This window comes from Salmo salar, chromosome 11, assembly GCF_965601325.2.
Source record: "Salmo salar chromosome 11, fSalSal1, whole genome shotgun sequence".
Lineage (NCBI taxonomy): Eukaryota > Metazoa > Chordata > Actinopteri > Salmoniformes > Salmonidae > Salmo > Salmo salar.
The window spans coordinates 80,955,245-80,970,669 of NC_138301.1; the positions used below are offsets into that span (position 1 = coordinate 80,955,245).

Sequence of the window (15,425 nt, forward strand, 5' to 3'; positions counted from 1 at the left end):
TGCCCGCCCGTCCAGCATCACTACGCTGGACGGTTCTGACTTAGAATATGTGGACAACTGCAAATACCTAGGTGTCTGGCTAGACTGTAAACTCTCCTTCCAGATTCACATTAAGCATCTCCAATCCAAAATTAAATCTAGAATCGGCTTCCTATTTCGTAACAAAGCATCCTTCACTCATGCTGCCAAACATACCCTCATAAAACTGACCATCCTACCGATCCTCGACTTCGACGATGTCATTTATAAAATAGCCTCCAACACTCTACTCAACAAATTGGATGCAGTCTATCACAGTGCCATCCGTTTTGTCACCAAAGCCCCATATATTACCCACCACTGCGACCTGTACGCTCTCGTTGGCTGGCCATCGCTTCATACTCGTTTCCAAACCCACTGGCTCCAGGTCATCTACAAGTCTCTGCTAGGTAAAGCCCCGCCTTATCTCAGCTCACTGGTCACCATAGCAGCACCCACCCGTAGCACGCGCTCCAGCAGGTATATCTCACTGGTCACCCACAAAGCCAATTCCTCCTTTGGCCGCCTTTCCTTCCAGTTCTCTGCTGCCAATGACTGGAACGAACTGCAAAAATCTCTGAAGCTGGAGACTCGTATCTCCCTCACTAGCTTTAAGCACCAGCTGTCAGAGCAGCTCACAGATCACTGCACCTGTACATAGCCGATCTCTAAACAGCCCATCCAGCTACCTCATCCCCATACTGTATTTATTTATTTATCTTGCTCCTTTGCACCCCAGTATCTCTACTTGCACATTCATCTTCTGCACATCTACCATTCCAGTGTTTAATTGCTATATTGTAATTACTTCGCCACCATGGCCTATTTATTGCCTTACCTACCTTATCTTACCTCATTTGCACTAACTGTATAGACTTTTCTTTTTTTTCTACTGTATTATTGACTGTATATTTGTTTATTCCATGTGTAACTCTGTGTTGTTGTATGTGTCGAACTGCTGTGCTTTATCTTGGCCAGGTCGCAGTTGTAAATGAGAACTTGTTCTCAACTAGCCTACCTGGTTAAATAAAGGTGAACTAAAATAAATAAACATTTTCAATAAAAGCCTTTGACGCTTATGAAATGCTTGTAATTATACTTCAGTATTCCATAGTAACATCTGACAAAAATATCTAAAGACACTGAAGCAGCAAACTGTGGAAATTAATATTTGTGTCATTCTCAAAACTTTTGGCCACGACTGTACATTTTAGTATATATTTTGTAGTTAAAAACAATCTCATGTTGAGTATTTACCAAGGATTCTATAATTTTTGCTAGGCAAGACAGTTTGGAAATGGGGCGAAAATGATTTAGGTCACGTGTGTCACCACCTTTCTGAAGGGGGGAGTATATATATTTGCAGACCCAAGGGATGGACCCAAGGGATGGTACCTGAAATAATTGTAAGGTTAAAGATTCTGCGATCAGAGGAGCAGAAAGCTAAAGCAAGAAAGGATCAAGCAAATCAGCCCAAGTGGATTTTTTTGCTTTTTTTACATCCATCTTTCGCAAGGCATCTAGCACGTCATAAGTCGAAAGTAGCTTAAAGGAAAATCTTTTGGTATTTGTTTCATTAGTCCCATTGTTGATATAGTCCCAACATATTTTGTATGTCAGCAATCAGGTTTTCAAGATACTCTATGTAACTTTCAGAATACAAAAATACAGCAGGTATAATGCAAAACAAAAATCAGCTGGGGCTGTGTTTCCTGATCAGGTCAAACGTCATGGAAAACTCTGGGTCCTAACTCTTCTACTGGCATATTTGTTTTCCTCTAGTTTAGTGACTCCTAAATGTAAGTGGATGATTTGCTGCATATTTACTCCTTTGTGTTTTCTTTCTGTGTTCCAGAAATTTCAGAACATCGAGGAGAGCCACATCGTTCACATGAAGGATATCATTCAGTCGTACGCACAATCTCTTGACGAGACACACGTTCAGATCGGAGAGGTGAGTCACACACACACACACACACACACACACACACACACACACACACACACACACACACATTCCTGTGGGCGGGGTGGGGTTTGTGTCCTGTCCCCTTGCTCAGTGGGTTCACTGTGCGTCAGATGAATTAGTGTAGTCTTTGATCACTCTAATCGTTTAACTGAGAACCAGGAAGCCTTCCATTCAGTGGTTTATATCAACCAATTAAAAACTGATCAAAACTCCCTCTCGACCAATCTAAAACACCTTCAACATGCAACCAGAGGCACGGCATGCCAACTGTACTAGGCATTGCACTCTGATCTTAAGAAGTGTGGATATTTTACTGAACTTTACTGTGTTTTGCTGTACATATAGTACTGAATCAGTGATAATTACAATGTTGATCGTTCCAATTACAACATAATATAATTTTTTTTTACATCTCAAATGTTTATCTTCTATGAAGATGTTCTTAAAGAAATTCTAGAGGTTTTACTACTTGACGCAATAGACAACTCAAAAGAAACTCCGCTCCACTGTGTGTGTACTGTGCAATGGCTGTTGCTGCTGCAGTCCCAGTAGTGTCCACAGGGGGAGCCACAGCCCCACTCTCTGCCTTAAAGCTCCAGTCTTACCATGCATTTGAACAGGAGAAGGACAACGTTGCCTGTCTGTGTTAGCTTGGCTAGGCTGGGCTGGGCTTAATTAAAATAGAGCCTAAAGGTGGGTGAGTGCTGTCCCAAACAGCTGGGAAATGACGCGCAGGCAGCCCAAGTAATTGTGATTCCGTGATGAATACCCTTTGAACCAGATTGGAGGGGAGAGGGAGAGGAGGGATCCGAGGGAGGGAGAATGTGGCCACTCTAATCGTGCAAGATTCTGCTTCATCAGTTAGACCACAGACACTCAAACTCGGCCTAGACATGCAAACACGCACGCACACAGTACACTTACTTGACCAGCAGTATAGACAAACAAATACACACACTGTCATTATACTGTACACACGCACAGGGGTGTCTTGCTCACATTATTTTAGAGGGGGCACAAAGGGTGTGAGGATGGAAACTGTTTTTTTCCCCCCCTGCAATCTAGAGCCATAATATTTTATGCGATGTAAAACAAATCTTTTATTTATTTTTTTGCATAAATTATCTTTATCTGTTAAATTGACATTTCAATGAGGGTGTCATTTTGACTGTTGTAAATCACACATCTCAATATACTGCATTAACATGCCGATGATATTACATCCAAATCACAACATAGTACATGGGATCATAACATACATCATCAACACAGGCACATATCATGGTATTTGTAGATTCATTATCATAAGGTGCCCGATTTACTTGTAAACCAAGTATTTTTTTTGGCATATCTAAGCATACCTCTTGAGCTATCTGTATCCTCCTGACTGGTGCTTTTTTTTTTAAGAAACTTAATATGCTTCTCTGTTAAAATCTGGGTAAAATATTGAAAGGAATGTGAGTCTTATTGCATTTTATAATGGCTTGCTTTTCTGAAGTGTAGCCACATTTCCAGCAGGCATGCCAGCTAAGAGAGCAGCTTGTCTAACTATAACTTGATTGATAGCCAGAAATGACTTGGTAGGCAGTTGTGAGGTTGAGAGATTCCCATTCTAGCTGGCTAGCTAAAGCCAACTTCATAAAATTGCTAGGTGGCTATTATTACAGAGAAACAGCAACACATGTTAGTTTTATTTATTCATCAAGAAGGAATGAATAGGCTGCATAGCTTGATCAAATTAATTTACAAACATACCTCCTGTGAGTCCTGCCCTTCGCTGACGGCTAAAATCAAATCAAATGCTCCATTGTGCACTATGGAAGGAACCACGTACTGGGGGGGGGGGGGGGGGGGGGTCGTCCAGTGTGCCCCCTCAAAAATACCACTAAATAATGATGATAAAACATGGGCTTAAAAATGAAGTTAAGTTATTTATTTAACATCTGCAATGTTTTAGAACATGGAAAATCGGATGTGCCCTTGTGCCCCATATGGGCATGACGCCTCTGCACACGCAAATGGACATTACACCTCTGCACACGCAAATGGACATTACACTGTACACACACGGTCAAGTAAACACATACTCTTAAACAATCCATATTTTCCAAACACATCAACACACTAAAATAATGAATACGGTCTAGTGACTCAACACACCATTAACTGGCCAGGTGACCACAATGTGTACTGACATGCACACAGCCCCAGTTTGGCTGTTTGGCACACTGGCTAGCCTGGCGTTAAGTGTAGTTTCATGTTAACCTGGGGCTGGGGTCTAAACAGTGGCGTGGCAGTCTGCATGTCTCAGCCATTTTCTAGTTCTACTACCCCTCTACTCTCTGGACATGAATAGAAACCACTAAAGACCACGGCATGGGAAAAGAGGAGGGAAGAGGGGAGGATGTAAAGAGACTGCATGAAAGTAAAGAGGGGATGTGAGGTCACACGGTACAATGCGGTTTAAGAGGAGAATGAGGTCCTCTGTAGCTCAGTTGGTAGAGGATGGAGCTTGCAATGCCAAGATATTGGGTTCAATTCCTGGGAACACCCATATGTTGTTTTTTGGGGGATAAAAGCCTCTGCTAATTGGCATATACTATTATTTATGTATTTATATATATTAGAATGACGACAATTGAACTAAAAGTCATATTTGGTACTACGTCCTTACTACTGCGTGTTTATTCTGGTTGATATTTTTACAACGATATGCCTCCGTGCTGTGCAGAGAGTCACAGGCGGGCAAGTGTGTGTGTAGTCTGTGTGTGTGTGTGTGTGTAGTCTGTGTGTTTGTTGTGCGTGCAATGTTTGTATTTGTAAGCGAGCATTTGTGTGTGAGGGAAGTGCCCTTGAGTGCGGATGTGTGTTTTTTCTGTGCATGTGTGAAAAATCACTACCGGTAAGGAGGGGTTTGAGGGGGGGTTCTGTGTGTGTGTGTGTGTGTGTGTGTGTGTGTGTGTGTGTGTGTGTGTGTGTGTGTGTGTGTGTGTGAGAGACGCAGGTGATGACATTACAGTGCATTTCCTCACGGCAGCAGTGAGCAGCTGGGCTAGAGCACCTGACATATCGCGTGTGCTGGAGTGAGCATTCGACCTCGCCAAGGCCCCCCTCCACCCCCCCCCCCCCCACCCCCCCCCCCCCGTGAGGGTGCAGGGGGCTAATGCACTCCGCCTTGCCGGAGGGGCTCAGGAGGGGGGAGGGGGAGACGTGTATGTATGGTCATGATAGTGGATGGAGGTACTCTGTTGTGCTTACAGTATCACGCACATCTGAATCGTTTGGCGAGATGGCACAGTCAGTCAGTCCCTGTTCGTCATCTGTCTGGTCCTTTTACCCTTCCCCCGATACAGTCTGACACACACACACACACACAAACCACTGACAACAAACGGCACACACGGACACACACGCCACTGACATCCAAAACAAATAAACAAACACCATCCTTCCTGTGATAGCACCCAGAGGGCATCAGGAAACCGCTCTGTCAACAACAAACCTACCGACACAAAACCATACCAAAATGTATTATGTAAGCCAGTCCCCACAGGCCATTGAGACACATTGTACAGAGATTTTTATATTTTCTTAAATAACAGAGAGCGAAGCAAACACTGGGTAGTACAGTCTATTAGAGGGAGTATACAGTGGAAAGCACAGAGCCATATTGTATGTGTCACTCCTTCTGAGCATTCTAAAACCAGAGACACCCAGAGAGCAGTCCCCAAGGACCCGAGCTGTCACTCACAACACAAACCATCACACACCACACAGCAAATACACACACATTCTCCCCCTTTTCTCTCTGTCTCACACATGACTATCACACACACACAGATACAGGCACACCCACTCTCTGTCACACACCCACTCTCTGTCACACACCCACTGCCCCATTTTCTTATTGCACCAGCACTTCCCAGTGTTACTACTAACACAGAGTGAGCCCTCAATGGACTCAATCAACACCCATTCAAGTGTGTCGTATTCCAAGTGTCTGCCTCTCTGCCTTCAGTTCTTCAAGTGATTTTTTTTATTTTATTCATGTAATGCTAACTGTATTGATGCCATACTGGGGTCAAATACATGTGAAAATACTTGAGCTGAGCTTGATTTTGTTTCCCCTGTACAATGGAACCAATGGAATAGTCCCAAAAGTGCAAACTCCAAGATAAAGATTCAGTGAGTCTTATCAGAAGCTAGCAGATTCATTACTTACCAACAACAGCTGCACATTCCAATAAAACAACATTGAATATCACTTTCCGTACTTTGTCTAACAACACTATGATGAATCTAACACTTAGGTTTTGTGGGTCAATGCAGCATGTATTTAGTTTCATGGCACAAACGTTTGTTAGCATTCTTACACTAGCTTTATCCAGAGGAAGCAGGCCTGTTCAGGGGGGTTGCCGAGCAACACGTGCCTTGGAGGGAGAAAACGTTCTGCATAGGGCGACAAATTCCCATGATTTGTGAATCTGTTCGAACCGAACAGCTAGGTTGACAGCTAAAATGGCTTTGAAAAAACATGATTTCAGCTAATAAGAAGTATCTCACAAAATGGCATTCACTAACCATAAACTATTTATAAACTCAGCAAAAAAAGAAACGTCCTCTCACTGTCAACTGCGTTTAAGTTCAGCAAACTTAACATGTGTAAATATTTGTATGAACATAACAAGATTCAACAACTGAGACATAAACTGAACAAGTTCCACAGACATGTGACTAACAGAAATTGAATAATGTGTCCATGAACAAAGGGGGGGCAAAAGTAACAGTCAGTATCTGGTGTGGCCTCCAGCTGCATTAAGTACTGCAGTGCATCTCCTCCCCATGGACTGCACCAGATTTGGCAGTTCTTGCTGTGAGATGTTACCCCACTCTTCCACCAAGGCACCTGCAAGTTCCCGGGCATTTCTGGGGGGAATGACCCTAGCCCTCACCCTCCGATCCAACAGGTCCCAGACGTGCTCAATGGGATTGAAATCTGTGCTCTTCGCTGGACATGGCAGAACACTGACATTCCTGTCTTGTAGGAAATCACGCACAGAATGAGCAGTATGGCTGGTGGCATTGTCATGCTGGAGGGTCATGTCAGGATGAGCCTGCAGGAAGGGTACCACATGAGGGAGGAGAATGTCTTCCCTGTAACGCACAGCGTTGAGATTGCCTGCAATGACAACAAGCTCAGTCCGATGATGCTGTGACACACCACCCCAGACCATGACGGACCCTCCACCTCCAAATCGATCCCGCTCTAGAGTACATTCCTTCGACGATAAACGCAAATCTGACCATCACCCCTGGTGAGACACAACCGTGACTAGTCAGTGAAGGGCACTTTTTGCCTGTCCTGTCTGGTCCAGTGATGGTGGGTTTGTGCCTCTAGGCGATGTTGTTGCCGGTGATGTCTGGTGAGGACCTGCGTTACAACAGGCCTACAAGCCCTCAGTCCAGCCTCTCTCAGCCTATAGCGGACAGTCTGAGCACTGATGGAGGGATTGTGCGTTCCTGGTGTAACTCGGGCAGTTGTTGTTGCCATCCTGTTACCTGTCCCGCAGGTGTGATGTGCGGATGTACCGATCCTGTGCAGGTGTTGATACACGTCGTCTGCCACTGCGAGGACGATCAGCTGTCTGTCCTGTCTCCCTGTAGCGCTGTCTTAGGCGTCTCACAGTACGGACATTGCAATTTATTGCCCTGGCCACATCTGCAGTCCTCATGCCTCCTTGCAGCATGCCTAAGGCACGTTCACGCAGAAGACCCTGGGCATCTTGCTTTCAATGTTTTTCAGAGTCAGTAGAAAGGCCTCTTTAGTGTCCTAAGTTTTAATAACTGTGACCTTAATTGCCTACCGTCTGTAAGCTGTTAGTGTCTTAACGACAGTTCCACAGGTGCATGTTCATTAATTGTTTATGGTTCATTGAACAAGCATGGGAAACAGTGTTTAAACCCTTTACAGTGAAGATCTGTGAAGGTATTTGGATTTTTACGAATTATCTTTGAAAGACAGGGTCCTGAAAAAGGGATGTTTTCTTTTTTTTGCTGAGTTTATATAATATACATTTGGGGACAAAATTCTAACTTACTCAATCTGTAAACGAGGCGCACGTCTTGACCCTATGTGTTTGTTGTGTTGTCCCTCTGCAGGTCCATACAGAGTTTTTGCGGAACATGGAGAACACCTCTGTGGAGGGCTTAATACAGAAACTGGCTGAAAGTAAAGGAACGGGCAAAGAGAGACCAGGTAAGATGCCCTACACGCACAGACACACCTGCGATGATAGGAAAAACACGTATGCAGATCCATGTATTACACATATGTTATTGTGAATGACTGGTGAAGCACTTTAGTGGTTAGGGGCAATTTTATATAATTTGTCTACTCCTTCAGTATGCTTGAATCTGACTGTGGCTCAGTGGTTAGTTAGGGGCAACTTCTATACTTACTCCTTCAATGTGGCTGAATCTGACCCTGTATCAGTGTCAGTTTATTAGAGGCAACTTCCTTGAAAGTAACTTTCTGTCTTTAAGATGGATATGGGCCTATGATAGGGAGAGCCAATGAGAGAGCAGTACAAGGCCATCTGACTCAATAGATGTAATCTGCTTTAAAGGTAGGTAGGTGATATTCCACTTAGCATGTGACACCATGCAAGCTGGGACACTGGTCGGGGCGTTTACACACATGATAACTTGGATATATACTGTGTCCATGTGCAGGGGTACGAGGTAATTGAGGTAGATATGTACATATAGGTGGGTAAAGTTACTAGGCAACAGGATAGATAATAAGCAGCAGCATATATGATGAGCCAAAGGAGTGAATGCAGATAGTCCGGGTAGCTATTTGGTTAACTATTTAGCAGTCTTATGGCATGGGAGTAGAAACTGTTTAGGGTCCAGTGGATATCGATATCGCTTGCAATGCGGTAGCAGAGAGAACAGTCTATGACTTGGTTGGCTGGAGTCTTTGACAATTTGCAGGGCCTTCCTTCCTTTTAGGGCCTTCCAATTTGTAGGGCCGTACGCACTACCTTATGTGGTGCCTTGCGGTCGGATGCAGCCAAGCGGTTGCCATACCAAGCGATGATGCAGTCAGTCAAGATTCTCTCAATGGTGCAGCTGTATAACTTTTTGAGGATCTGAAGGCCCATGCAAAATTTTTCAGCCTCCTGATGGGGAAGAGGTGTTTTCGTGCCTTCACGACTGTGTTGTTGTGTGTGTGGACCATGTTAATTCCTTAGTGATGTGGACACCGAGGAACTTGAAGCACTACAGCCCCAATGATGTGGATGAAGTCCTTGATCAGCTCCTTTGTCTTGCTGACGTTGAGGGAGAGGTTGTTGTGGGCCTTCCAATTGACTGACCTTCTCCCTACAGGCTGTCTCGTCATCATTGGTGATCAGGCCTACCACCGTTGTGTTGTCAGCAAACTTAATGATGGTGTGTTACGTTTCCCAGCAAATAAAACAAATAAAGAGGATACTAACAAACATTCACTGACAAGTACCAAAACGAAACAGGTGGGGTTTTAGGAGGGGTTCTAAAAGACACTCTTGGGGGTGTCCACTGAAAGTTGCATAGCAACAACTGGGACCTTAAAACACCCACCATGAGCACCCACTAAATTTAGTAAAGGCAAACCAAAAGGCAAACCAACACCAAACTTAAAGACAGGAAGCAAACCAAAAAAAACAAAATAAGAAAAAAGGGTTGTCTAGAAATAAAAATAGGGAGAGCCAACTAAAGGTGTTAACCCGCCGCATCTCTCAAGACAATTGGAGTTCTGGGCCAGCCACTCTTAAATAGCACCTGGGCTCGCACAGGTGAAACACCTTCCCACAAATGAGATGGCAAACAGCACAGGTGTAACATACAGTATACTGACTAACGAGGTGACACCAATAGATGCACCCTATGTGCTAACAAACTATATGTACTAAAGTCCAACTTCAAAACATAAATGAAAAAACCAAAGCCTGTAACAGTGTTGGAGTCTGACGTGGGCTACCCTCACCGCTTGGGGGTGGCCCATCAGGAAGTCCAGAATCCAGTTGCAAAGGGAGGTGTTCAGTCCTAGGGTCCTGAGCTTTGTGATGAGCTTGGAGGGCACTATGGTGTTGAATGCTGAGCTGTAGTCAATGAACAGCATTCTCATATAGGTGTTCCTCTTGTCCAGGTGGGAGAGGGCAGTGTGGAGTGCAATAGAGATTGCGTCATTTGTTGATCTGTTGGGGTGGTATGCAAATTGGAGTGGGTCTAGGGTATCTGGGATGATTGTGTTGATGTGAGACATGACAGGCTTTCAAAGCATTTCATGGCTACAGATGTGAGTGCTACAGAGTGATAGTCATTTAGGCAGGTTACCTTGACGTTCTTGAGCACAAGGACTATGGTGGTCTGCTTGAAACATGTAGGTGTTACTATGGTGGTCAGGGAGAGGTAAAAAATGTCAGTGAAGACACTTGCCAGCTGGTCAGTGCATGCTCTGAATGCACATCCTGGTAATCCATCTGGCTCTGTGGCCTTGTGAATGTTAACCTGTTTACTCACATCGGCTGCGGAGAGCAAGAACACAGTAGTCTGGAACAGCTGGTGCTCTCATGCATGGTTCAGTGTTGCTTGCCTCGAAGCAAGCATGGAAGGCATTTAGCTCATCTGGTAGGCTTGTGTCACTGGGCAGCTTGCGGCTGCGTTTCCCTTTGTAATCCATGATAGTCTGCAAGCCCTGCCACATTTGACAAGCATCAGAGCCAGCGTAGTAGGATTCGATCTTAGTCCTGTATTAACGCTTTGCCTGTTTGGCTCGTCTGAGGTCGTAGCGGGATTTCTTATAAGCGTCCGGATTAGTGTCCCACTCCTTGAAAGCGGCAGCTCTAGCCTTTAGCTCAGTGTCGATGTTGCCTGTAATTCATGGCTTCTGGTTGGGATATGTCCGTACGGTCACTATGGGGACATCGTCGATGCACTTATTAATGATTCCGGTGACTGATGTGGTAAAACTCATCAATGTTATCGGATGCATCCCGGAACATATTCCAGTCTGTGCTAGCAAAGCAGTCCAGTAACTTAGCATCCACTTCATCAGACCACTTCCGTATTGAGCGCATCACTGGTACTTTTCTGTTTTGCTTGTAAAGAAGAATCCGAAGGATGAGTTATAATAAGATTTGCGAAAGGGAGGGCGAGGGTGAGCTTTATGCGTTTCTGTGTGTGGAGTAAAGGTGATCAAGAGTTTTGTTGCACAGGTGACATGCTAGTAAAAATGAACTGATATGTTTCCCTGCATTAAAATCACTGGCCACATGAAGCGAAGCCTCTGGATGTTGCATTTTCTTGTTTGCTTATGGCCCTATAAAGCTTGTTGAGTGCAGTCTTAGTGGTGGTAAATAGTCTCAGTCTTAGTGGTGGTAAATAGACCGTTACGAAAAGTAAATAGTATGGTCTGCATCTTATCATGAAGTATTCTAACCCGTGCGATCAAACTCTATACTTCCTTAATATTAGAGATTGCACACCAGCTGTTGTTAAGAGCACACACCCCTCCCCCCTTTCTTTTTACCTGAGGCAGCCGTCCGGTCTAGATTATTTATGGAAAAAAACAGTGAGATGTATATTATCCATGTCCTTCTTCCGAGAAACATAGAATATTACAGTACTTCAGGTCCCGTTGGTAGGATAGTCTCGAGCGGAGCTCTTCCAGTTTGTTCTTTAGTGATTGTAAAATTGCCAATAGAGTGAAGGGTGGAGGCGGTTTATTTGTTAGCCAACATAGTCTTGTCAGGATGCCGGCTCGTTTGCCTCTGGCGCCGTTGCTTCCTCTTTCGAGTGCCGGAGATTAGTGCCTGGTCCGGAGAAAGCAGAACATCCAGAGCTGCTGACTCATTGAAGTAGAAATTGTAATCAAAATCAAGGTTAGTGATCGCTGTTCTGTGGTTCAGAAGCTGTTTTCGGTCATAGGAAATAATGGCGGAGATATATACACTGCTCAAAAAAATAAAGGGAACACTTAAACAACACAATGTAACTCCAAGTCAATCACACTTCTGTGAAATCAAACTGTCCACTTAGGAAGCAACACTGATTGACAACAAATTTCACATGCTGTTGTGCAAATGGAATAGACAACAGGTGGAAATTATAGGCAATTAGCAAGACACCCCCTATAAAGGAGTGGTTCTGCAGGTGGTGACTACAGACCACTTCTCAGTTCCTATGCTTCCTGGCTGATGTTTTGGTCACTTTTGAATGCTGGCGGTGCTTTCACTCTAGTGGTAGCATGAGACGGAGTCTACAACCCACACAAGTGGCTCAGGTAGTGCAGCTCATCCAGGATGGCACATCAATGTGAGCTGTGGCAAGAAGGTTTGCTGTGTCTGTCAGCGTAGTGTCCAGAGCATGGAGGCGCTACCAGGAGACAGGCCAGTACATCAGGAGACGTGGAGGAGGCCGTAGGAGGGCAACAACCCAGCAGCAGGACCGCTACCTCCGCCTTTGTGCAAGGAGGAGCAGGAGAAGCACTGCCAGAGCCCTGCAAAATGACCTCCAGCAGGCCACAAATGTGCATGTGTCTGCTCAAACGGTCAGAAACAGACTCCAGGAGGGTGGTATGAGGGCCCGACGTCCACAGGTGGGGGTTGTGCTTACAGCCCAACACCGTGCAGGACGTTTGGCATTTGCCAGAGAACACCAAGATTGGCAAATTCGCCACTGGCGCCCTGTGCTCTTCACAGATGAAAGCAGGTTCACACTGAGCACATGTGACAGACGTGACAGAGTCTGGAGACGCCGTGGAGAACGTTCTGCTACCTGCAACATCCTCCAGCATGACCGGTTTGGCGGTGGGTCAGTCATGGTGTGGGGTGGCATTTCTTTGGGGGGCCGCACAGCCCTCCATGTGCTCGCCAGAGGTAGCCTGACTGCCATTAGGTACCGAGATGAGATCCTCAGACCCCTTGTGAGACCATATGCTGGTGCGGTTGGCCCTGGGTTCCTCCTAATGCAAGACAATGCTAGACCTCATGTGGCTGGAGTGTGTCAGCAGTTCCTGCAAGAGGAAGGAATTGATGCTATGGACTGGCCCGCCCGTTCCCCAGACCTGAATCCAATTGAGCACATCTGGGACATCATGTCTCGCTCCATCCACCAATGCCACGTTGCACCACAGACTGTCCAGGAGTTGGCGGATGCTTTAGTCTAGGTCTGGGAGGAGATCCCTCAGGAGACCATCCGCCACCTCATCAGGAGCATTCCCAGGCGTTGTAGGGAGGTCATACAGGCACGTGGAGGCCACACACACTACTGAGCCTCATTTTGACTTGTTTTAAGGACATTACATCAAAGTTGGATCAGCCTGTAGTGTGGTTTTCCACTTTAATTTTGAGTGTGACTCCAAATCCAGACCTCCATGGGTTGATAAATTGGATTTCCATTGATTATTTTTGTGTGATTTTGTTGTCAGCACATTCAACTATGTAAAGAAAAAAGTATTTAATAAGATTATTTCATTCATTCAGATCTAGGATGTGTTATTTTAGTGTTCCCTTTATTTTTTTGAGTAGTGTGTGTGTGTGTATGTGTGTAGATATATATATATATATATATATATATATATATATATATATATATATAAATATATATATATATATATATATACACATAATATATATACACATATATATATATATATATATATATATATATACATATATATACATATATACACATATATATATATATATATATATATATATATACATATATATATATATATATATACATATATATATATATATATACACATATATATATATACACATATATATATATACACATATATAATATATAATATATATATTATATATATATACACATATATATATATATATATATATATATATATATATATATACACACATATATATACACATATATATACACACACACACACACACATTGCTGTGTTGAGGCTGCAGGCTGCAGACCGAACTAAGCAACCAGAACCAAGCTCTTCTGGAGGTCAGGAGCTCAACATTGGTTCTTGTGTAAACTACGACATGCTACAGCAATCAAGGGAAATCTCTCCAAATGGTGTCACTCCTTCTCCCTCTCTCTTGCTTGGTTGGTCTTGCACTCTCTCGCACACTCGTCTGTGTAAAACCTTGCGTGTCAGGAGTTTATTAGATCCTAATCTCAAAGCCAATCATGGTAGGCCTAAAGAAAATGGGTTGACTATCACATACAGTGCCTTCGGGAAGTATGACCTTTTTCCACATTTTGTTACATTACAGCCTTATTCTAAAATGGATTAAATAGATAAAATTCCTTAGCAATCTACACACAATACCCCATAATGACAAAGCGAAAACAGGATTTTAGACATTTTTGCCTCTTTGGCAAAATGAGGCAAAAATACTGTATTTACATAAGTATTCAGACCCTTTGCTATGAGACTTCAAATTGACCTCAGGTGCATCCTGTTTCCATTGATCATCATTGAGATGTTTCTACAACTTGATTGGAGTCCACCTGTGGTAAATTCAATTGATTGGACATTTGGAAAGGCACACACCTGTCTATATAAGGTCAGAGCAAAAACCAAGCCATGAGGTCGAAGGAATTGACCGTGGAGCTCCGAGACAGGATTGTGTCGGGGCACAGATATGGGGAAGGGTACCAAAACATTTCTGCAGCATTGAAGGTCCCCAATAACCAAGTGGCCTCTATCATTATTAAATGGAAGAAGTTTGGAACTACCCAGATAGAACATCTCTGGATAGACCTTAAAATAGCTGTGCAGCAACGCTCACCATCCAACCTGACAGAGTTTGAGAGGATCTGCAGAGAAGAATGGGAGAAACTCCCCAAATACAGGTGTGCCAAGCTTGTAGCGTCATACCCAAGAAGACTCAAGCCTGTAATCGCTGCCAAAGGTGCTTCAGCAAAGTACTGAGTAAAAGGGTCTGAATACTTATTTAAATGTGATATTTCAGTTTTTATTTTGAATAAATTAGCAAACATTTCTCAATCAGTTTTTGCTCTGTCATTATGGGGTATTGTATGTGTATATTGATATGGGGGGGGGGGGGGGGGGACTAATTAATCCATTTTAGAATAAGGCTGTAACCTAACAACATTTTGAAAAAGTCAAGAGGTCTGAATACTTCCCCCAAGGCACTGTAAGTATGGCAGGGATAATGGGGAGTAATTCACATCTTTACCTTACACATCCTTCTCTCATCTCCATATTCATGAATAGCTTATGCCATCCTTTTGACTCCTGGGGAAGGTACATGGTAATCTATGGTTACAGCCTATGTTGTGTTATGCATTGTGGCTTTCCCAGGGGCTTGCGCTGTATCTTATCAGGTAGCCAACACAAAGGGCCCGACTTGGGGTGTGTTTGTGTGTATACAAATGGTGACCC

The 15,425-nt window shown here is 43.9% G+C and overlaps 1 protein-coding gene across 8 annotated transcripts in view; it reads left to right on the plus strand.

Annotated features, from left to right (window-relative positions):
* The window catches only part of fcho2 (FCH and mu domain containing endocytic adaptor 2), a 102,129-nt gene that overhangs the window by 37,007 nt on the left and 49,697 nt on the right, over positions 1–15,425 (plus strand). For all 8 annotated transcript variants that reach the window (XM_014128062.3, XM_082958081.1, XM_082958080.1 and 5 more), the window contains exons 7-8: positions 1,874–1,972; positions 8,147–8,243. In XM_014128062.3, the coding sequence (XP_013983537.3) occupies positions 1,874–1,972; positions 8,147–8,243 (196 nt within the window). The remainder of the gene's footprint in view (positions 1–1,873; positions 1,973–8,146; positions 8,244–15,425) is intronic.